The 8,862-nt window shown below is 36.7% G+C and overlaps 1 protein-coding gene across 1 annotated transcript; it reads left to right on the top strand.

Moving 5' to 3' along the window:
- Window positions 1–5,302: 5,302 nt before the first annotated feature.
- LOC109055993 (arg8-vasotocin receptor-like) lies at window positions 5,303–8,580 on the top strand. The gene is made up of 2 exons (XM_019073179.2): window positions 5,303–6,458; window positions 7,616–8,580. Exons 1-2 carry the CDS (start codon window positions 5,555–5,557, stop codon window positions 7,978–7,980), a joined length of 1,269 nt encoding a protein of 422 aa, XP_018928724.1. The 5' UTR covers window positions 5,303–5,554; the 3' UTR covers window positions 7,981–8,580.
- Window positions 8,581–8,862: the final 282 nt, after the last annotated feature.

Genomic DNA, 8,862 nt, shown 5'->3' with positions numbered 1-8,862 from the left:
AACCTTTGGAACGGGATGAGACGTGACCGGACAGGACGACGCAAGATCAGTCAAGTGAAGAATAACCAGGTTCATCAAGATAGAGAAAAGACATTAAGAAGGTTTATGTGCATTTGAAAGTACAGTGCTTTGTTTTTATTGAGTTTCCAAAATCATATGACAGCTTTGTTTGTGGAACAGCTGGAAATTTAAGCTTGAGATTTACAAATCTCATTTATATCTGCATATTTAAATGTTGAGCATAATGGTAGATTACAATGCATGCAAATAAGATCTGATATTTAATATTGCCATGAAGTTTGCATTTGTGTCAGAACAGCTTATAAGTCAGACTTCTAATTTCTTTATGGTGATTTTATGTCGATTTAGGAGAAAATATTAGGGTGAACATTGTATGGAAAAGATTAGGGTGAACATTGTCCAAAATAACTTTCAAAAACAGGTTTGAAATGACATGAGTGAGCAATTTTTTTTCATTTTTAGGTTAACTATCCCAAACATTCTTTCAAGTTACTTCCTTGTCTAACTCCTATATGCCTTCTCCTTTTTAATGAGACAGATATGTCAATGAACACTCTGAGCTTTAAGGAAATGTGTGATATTGAAATCTCTCTTTACATCTGTCTGTTTCAAAGCAATCATGACCCACAGATAAAATACCAGACATCCTTCAAAAGTGGCTCTTTGGCTCCAAAATCAATCATCCTATAAGCTCTCTGTCTCACTTTCTTCAATAAATGAATGACGGAAAGAGAGCGAGAGAGAGAGAGAGAGAGAAAGGCTAAGATAACTGCATGCTGTGATTAAGGGGCCTGTACTCATGTTCTCATGAAAATTACAATTCCTATTTATATTCATGTAAAACTGTTATGAATATGAAGACATAGACATCCTGTATTAGACTTGATTTTTACACTTACTGAAAGAAATATGACTGGTGCTTGCCTATTGCTAGGGTGTTCTGGCTGGTTGCTAAGGTGCTTCGTTTGTAAATATGACTTGGGTACCTTGGTGTATGTTTTTTTCAGTTTTATTGCCCATCAGGTAATGAGATGAGAAAAGCAAAGCTCAGCAGCGCTGTTAACTAAAATTAAAACTATTTGTTTTTGTCAATTAAAATAAGGCTGAAAAAAAAATCTAAAAGAATAACAAAAAAGGTAAAATACAAAAATTAGAAAAGTTGCCTTGGCGGCTAACTGAAATAAAATAAGTTGACTAAAAATAAAGCTAAATATAAATATATATAAAAAAACACACACGCACATAAAACTAAACTAAAATGTAAATGAAGACGGAAATATTAATAAAAGCTAATTCAAAATAGTAATAAATAGTATACTAAAATAACTGTTTGGTTAAAATCTGCATGATTTGAGGTGTTTGAAACATAAATTGTGTAATTAGGAGTTTTTAATGAATTATTATGTTCATGGTGTTTGTGGTGTTCATTAATCCTTGTAGTCTCAAGTACCCAAACAAATGCATCACAGCTGTCAACTGTTAAAATACACCAACTATGGCATTAACCCCAAATTTTAACCAACTTTAGAAAAAGTTGAATTTCTAGACTGCAGCCTTATGCATATAAATTAGACATTAAAAAAAGTTGGGAATCTGTAAAAGGGGACGGAAATTAAAATTCTGTTTTATTTACTCTCTCACTCACATCTCTTTCCTTTCCTTCACATATCTCTCTGACATGATTTCAATACAATAAACAGCAAATGGGCTTGTGTCGACTTCACAGCTGCTGTTTTATTGGAAGACGCAAGTTAAGCCATTGTAACAAGGTTAAAAGATATGTGGGCTGGGAGATACAGACAGAGATGAGGGACGTATGATCTCTAGATCTGTTCTTGCCTGAAGATTGCCCTCATGTTCTCTAATAAGGAGACACATTTTCTTTTTATCTGGTTCATGCTGCCCACATCTTTCCTGTTTAACACTTCATCTGCTAATAATAAATCCCTGAACAGCTATAAGCTTACATCTGAATGTCCCATACAGTGAAAACACTGTTAAAATGACAAATGCAGTTTCTGCACAAAACCAAAAACCTGCTTGATTCAGATGTAATGACCTGCACAGTCCAAACCCACCATTGACATTACTAAAATTACTGTAAAAAATAGCCTCAACCTCTGAAAGCATGCATGAACTGCCCAAAGTTGATTCAGTGACCACCTAATACACAAAATAGCAAGAATTGGCCGAAATCTGATTGGCTGGCTTTACACAATTTAAAAATAAATGAATTTTCTAGTTTTTGGTTAGTGGAATTAAATCTTTGGGAAAAACATTTAAATTGAATTAAATCTAGCAATTTACTAGATATTAATGAGTATAAGCATATATTCCACATTTTTAATTTATTTGCAATAAGCAGTATTTGTTATTTTTGGGTGGACAGTAATTCTGATTTTATTTGGTCACATAAGCCATAGTTAAAATGCATAAATTACATTAATTACAAAAATGACAAAAAAAGTATTAAAAATAAATAGATATTTTTGATTTACTTTTTATTATAATATTTTTAAATAAAGATTGTTAGGTTTTAAAATAAAATATTTTGAATCTAATTTAATGAAATTCAGACATTTTTTCATGTGTGACTCAAATGTCCAAAAGTATTATTTCTGTACATTTCACTACTTCTGTTCTAGCCTGTACTCATCTGAACAATCTTGAACTTTCCATTACAACATGATATATTTTGTATTTAATTCAATGAAATTCAGACATTTTGTGTGACTCATGTCCAAAAACATTTCGTACTCGGACACTGTTTATTAATTTTGTATATTTCACTATTTCTTACTTTCATCTTTATTCTATCCTACTCCTCTGAACAGTCTTTGAACTTTCTATTACAGCACTTCTCATGTTATTTCCACCTTAAGATGATGTGCTCTGTTATATTCCTCATTTGTAGGATTCTTTGACTAAAAGCAACTGCCAAATGAAGAAATGTAAATGCAAACGTGCCTCTTCTAATTGTGAACCCTCAGCGCACACCGAAGGTGATTGCAGTCAATGGATGCATCATGCAGCATTATCGATTACCTCCATCCATAATGGGGGCTCATCAGAGAGAGAGGGCAAAACAGCATCAGCATCCAAGACAGACAAGCATCCACTCCCATATGACTCCAATCCCTGCCCTAGCTGAAAATGGTCTTCTAAGTGTCACACTTTGTATTGCCACCATACTTCTTCAAGAGCTCGAGACACTTACCCCAGGCCATAAAACAGCAGAAACCTTTCAGTCCATCCACCACTTTACAATTGTTCACAGTAAGAACCACTCTGGAGTAATTTAGAATTGCTTTCGACTGTGCCCTAATTCTTCACCACACCTCCACAGCAGTGATCTGGAGAAAAAAAGAGGACAAGAAGTATTTTAGAATGTTTTTCATATCCATTTAGCAACCCTATACATTGTGTGTTTTTCAAAGTTGCAAATAAAACAAAGATTATTGGAGTTCTTTTGTAAAGAAAATACAAGTCTTTTTACTTGAAAATGTCATGTTTAATTCAGTATGTTACATTCTGTTTCTTTGTTATGCTTGTAGAATTTACTAGCAATTTCTGAGTTTCAAATTCCTAAATTATTTTTAAAAAATATATCTGCTAATAGGTACACATACACTAAAAGCCACAGATGTTTTTAAATTCAATCATGTGCTAATTCATTTGACAGATGTAGATTCAACACAAGAGCCTCGCTCAACTCGTTTGTGCAATCAACCTTCATAAGCGAAAGTGTAAAGAGTGTCTGTGTGAATCATGGTTATTGAGGCACCTGTTGCTCATTATCGGCACTCAAACTTAAGTGGAGATGTTCTGACATCAGTGACATTGTAACTACTTGCTTTCCATAAGTGCTTAAATACGACAAGTGAGATTTAAGAATTGTGTACAAACCTGACCACATCTGGCTCATGAAAATCAACAGACGCTTCATCACTGCTGAAAACCTTGCAGCTGAAATAACATGGATTAGAACAAGTGCAATTAGGCATAAATTGAAATCATTTTACACCAAAATCAGAGTGTATTTTACAGTTTCTATACTCATTCTACCTTGCTCTTTATTTCTTTCTTCTCTCTCTGTCATTAACATACACACACATACATGCATAGGCAAAATAAAATGACCCAAAGGTCAGCGACAACCGAATAAGGTGAATTAAAAAACTAGGTTAGGTGTTTTAGACTGATGTATAGTTATAAATCTATATCGCAACAAACTCAAAATACATACACACACACACACACACACACACATTTGAAGTTATCCAAACAGGAGTAGAAGGGCAGTTTTTAAGCATATTTAATAAATTAATTGTATTCTGAAGCAAAGTATAGAAAACTTAATTGAGATATTTGAAAAAGAACTCTGATCAAAATTAGAGAACATTTACAGATCCATACAAGTTATTGGTGTTAATCTGCCACATGGTAGTAATTTATATGCCAAACCTAATTTAACTGGCAGCATTCCTCTATTTTTCACTGAGACTGCATGATGGCAGGCTGCTCTAATGTGACTGAAACCTTGAAACAGGAGAGGGTCCAGATAAAGGCCAAATGCATTACCCTTTCAGCCACTTCAAGAACAGTTGGTCATTCCAAATTTGTGATTTCTCGAATATTGCAGGTTCATAATGACACTAATTCCTTCAAGATTGCCAGCTGACACCAGTTTATTAGACTGAGAGTGTGGCACAAGCTCAATACATTTTCCTTTAACTATATGGAATTTGTATTTTGAACATGATAGGACCTAATTTGAGAATTTAATAAACGTTTTACCTTTGTCATTGAGGACAGTCGGGGATTCCTATAAGCAAGAAATACATTTGCCAAATGAAAACCACCATACTGTTTTATAGCTTACCCTTAAAACCAAAAGAAAAAAAAAGACAAGCTGACATTTGTAAGACATTTGAAAAAATGAAACTAAATAAAACTGCATAATGATAACATAATCTTTTTAGACATTTTTATTATTTGAAGGCCTTTGCAAAATTAAAATCGTTATGTTCTTGTTAATTACTGTGAAGCTGCTTTGAAAAAAAATCTGTACTGTATAAACGGCTATATAAATAAATGTGACTTGACTTGCATACATGATTGACTGATGAAATATGAGGCGCTCGGTAGCTTCCGCAGAGGGCTTGCTCCGAGCGCACTTACATTTACTTGTAAGGTTGTATTTAATATCAGTTAGAGGCGTACAGTCGAGGAGAAAGAGGGCGGCTCTTGAGCTTGCCAGCCTTTTCAGTGGGGGCTGGATTTAAGGAATGCAACACTTGTCAGGCAATCTTCATGACGCGTCACCGCAATTGAGGCACACCGATGTGCACCACCATAATATGGCACGTGTCTCTGAAACTTAAATGCATTGGTCCTCTCCAGTCTAAGTGTGCTCACTTGAAGACTCTGTAGGAATTCCCATCTGCTGCCTTTTACGCACGAGTATCCGTGCGCAATGAAGCTCTGGGCAGCGCGCACCTCTCCATATACCTGAGAGAGCGTACAAGATTTTATGCATGAAAATCACAGTTCGATTCCAAACCCAACCATGGTCAACGCGTCGAACCAAACCACGGCAAACAACGACACCGACCCGTTCGGCAGGAACGAAGACGTGGCCAAAATGGAGATCACGGTTTTAGGCGTCACCTTCCTCGTGGCGGTGATCGGAAATCTGTGCGTGCTGCTGGCCATGCACAACACCAAGAAGAAGAGCTCACGCATGCACCTGTTCATCAAGCACCTAAGCCTCGCGGACCTGGTGGTGGCTTTCTTCCAGGTTCTTCCACAGCTCTGCTGGGAGATCACCTTCAGGTTTTACGGACCTGACTTCCTTTGCCGGATTGTCAAGCATCTTCAGGTCCTAGGGATGTTCGCGTCCACCTATATGATGGTGATGATGACACTGGACCGCTACATCGCCATATGCCACCCTCTGAAGACCCTCCAGCAGCCCACGAAGCGCGCTTACATCATGATCGGGTCCACTTGGCTCTGCAGCCTGTTGCTCAGCACCCCTCAATACTTCATCTTCTCTCTGAGCGAGATCCAGAACGGCTCGGATGTGTATGACTGCTGGGGACATTTCATCGAGCCGTGGGGCATCCGTGCCTACATCACCTGGATCACCGTGGGTATCTTCCTCATCCCTGTCATCATCCTCATGATCTGCTACGGGTTCATATGCCACAGCATCTGGAAGAACTTCAAGTGCAAGACCAAGAGAGGCTCCCCGCACAGCTCCAAGAACGGGATGATTGGAAAGGCATCTGTCAGTAGTGTCACCATCATCTCAAGAGCTAAACTAAGAACAGTGAAGATGACATTCGTGATTGTTTTGGCGTACATTGTGTGCTGGGCTCCGTTCTTCATCGTGCAAATGTGGTCAGTCTGGGATGAAAACTTCTCCTGGGATGGTAAGTTGCCACATGGTTACACAAGCAAATACAGTATATTTAAACACGATATCAAGTTTTAAAAAATATTCAGACTTTCAGAGGGTTGAAAATCGATTTCTGTTCGCGAGCCTGTGAACATTTATTTCGCACATTCTGAGTAACTTGTAACCTAACTTTTTTAGTCCTATGTTTATATATATATATATAAAAAAACCTTAATTAGGCAAGCATAATAATAAGCTAAAAAAATACCATAATATATTCGCTAATTCTGGCAATATCACAATACTTAACAAGGTGCAATTGCAAGCATCTCCAAAAATAACTGCATACATGGTTTTCATTTTCTTTGCTAATAGGAATGCTGATGGAATTTCTATTATAATTAGGAACCATACCTTAAGAGACTAACCAAGAAAGTACCTAATAAGACTATACTGGATTCCAGAGTCAAGCGTATTTTTTTTTTTTTAAATCAGAATTTCAGTTTATCCAGGAAGATCTTATCTGTCTCAGAGGATTCTTCTCTGAATTCCATTAGCATTCCTTTGAGATTACGGGATAAAAGTTGTACTGCTGTTTTTCTATCATTATCAGTGTTTATATACTGTACCATTGTACTGTATAGTGCTCATATAAAACTAATACTGCCTTATTGGAAGTTTGTCTTCTAATCTGGAGACATACTTGGGCACCATGGAAGGAAAAAAAAAATTGATTACATAACCTAATACTTTGTCAGTATATAAGTCTGAGAAGGCATATTGATCTATCTAGGATTCATTTAAGCTAAAAAAAACAACAACAGAAGAACTGTACAATCAGAGCACAAAACTACTGGGCAAAGACTCAAGAGTACCAAAGAAACAAAAAAAACAAACAAACACTGATTTTCAGAAAGAAAGCCAATCTACTATTATTCGATTATCATTTGAGTCAGAACAGATTTTAGTTCAAGTAGATGTTATTGCTAGATGTAGTATAAGAAAAAAAAATCATAAATTACAAAATACTTTATGAAAGGTCATAGGTCTGACCAATTCACTTGGGCTGATTCTTCATTTGTCATAACCGTGAATGCATCAACCTTTGCAACATTTCAACCTGCAACCTTTCAGTTACCAGCCCAAATCTTTAGCCACAAGGCTACATCACTCAATCTTCCTGTTTTTCAGATTCTGAAAATGCAGCGGTGACCCTCTCTGCCCTGCTGGCGAGTCTCAACAGCTGCTGTAACCCATGGATCTACATGCTCTTCAGTGGCCACCTCCTTTATGATTTCTTTGCCTGTTTCCCCTGCTGGAACAAACCCCAAAACACATTACACATAGAGGACTCAGAAAGCAGCATCCGGAGGAACACCCTCCTGACCAAGCTGGCTGCTGTCCGGACCAAAGATGGGTTCGACTCTTGGAAAGACCCATGCAACTCCCGAAAGTCCAGTCAGTCTTTAGGGCTAGACTATTCTCACAAATCCAGTCAGTGTTTGCAACTTGACTGTTCGCGCAAATCAAGCCAGAGCGTTCCAGTGGAGTCCTAGGAGCCAGATGGGGATAAATAAAGAGACATAAAATATATGTATAAATAAAGTATATCTACTAATCTGTTTTATTATACATAATGAGAATTTAACAAAAGAGAAGATAAGATGTGTGGTCACAGTCTGCTCATTTTCTGCTTATATAAGTTCCTTACTCAAAAAGATTTTGGCGATGTACATTGAATGAACTTTTGATTACCTAAAAATGCATTCATTCTTATAAATTATACATTTATTTTACAGCACATTGTGTAGTGTTGCACTTTCCTTTTCGACTAAAGTCTGTGACTTCAGGTTCGTGTTTTACTTGTGTTTAATATTGGTGAGAACCTTCAGCTTCATTTCTTAGGCTGACGTGTGTGTACACCAATAACCTGAAGCTCTTTTTGATTATGTGGGAGTAAAAGAGTATATCGTGAGTGTGTATGTGTCAGTGTATTTTTGCACTGGTGTATAACTTGAGCTTGTGATCGTGCCAAACTTTAACGGAGCAAAATAAAACTGAAACAGCTCGTCTGGTGTTTGGCAAACTGTTTATGCAAATATTAAAATGTGCATGAAATCATGTTTCAAAGAAAGAAAAAAAAAAAGTGAAGAGAATAAATCCCAAGACATGTAAACATATAAAAATATCAACAAGTGCAAATAAAACATGCCAGTTAAAAACAATATGAGTGTGTCCAGTTTGGTTAAAGCAATAGTTCACCCAAAAATGAAAATTCTCACCTGCAGGCCATCCAAGACATAAGATGAGTTTGTTTCTTCATCAAAAGATTTTGAAGAAATTTAGCATTACCCCACTTGCTCACCACCGGATCCTCTGCAGTGAATGGTGCCGTCAGAATGAGAGTTCAAACAGCTGATAAAAACATCACAATATTT

The sequence above is a fragment of the Cyprinus carpio genome, chromosome A4 (assembly GCF_018340385.1).
Source record: "Cyprinus carpio isolate SPL01 chromosome A4, ASM1834038v1, whole genome shotgun sequence".
Classification (NCBI taxonomy): domain Eukaryota; kingdom Metazoa; phylum Chordata; class Actinopteri; order Cypriniformes; family Cyprinidae; genus Cyprinus; species Cyprinus carpio.
The sequence above is the reverse complement of the archived record's forward strand: the minus strand, read 5'-3'. Positions and strand labels throughout refer to the sequence as shown.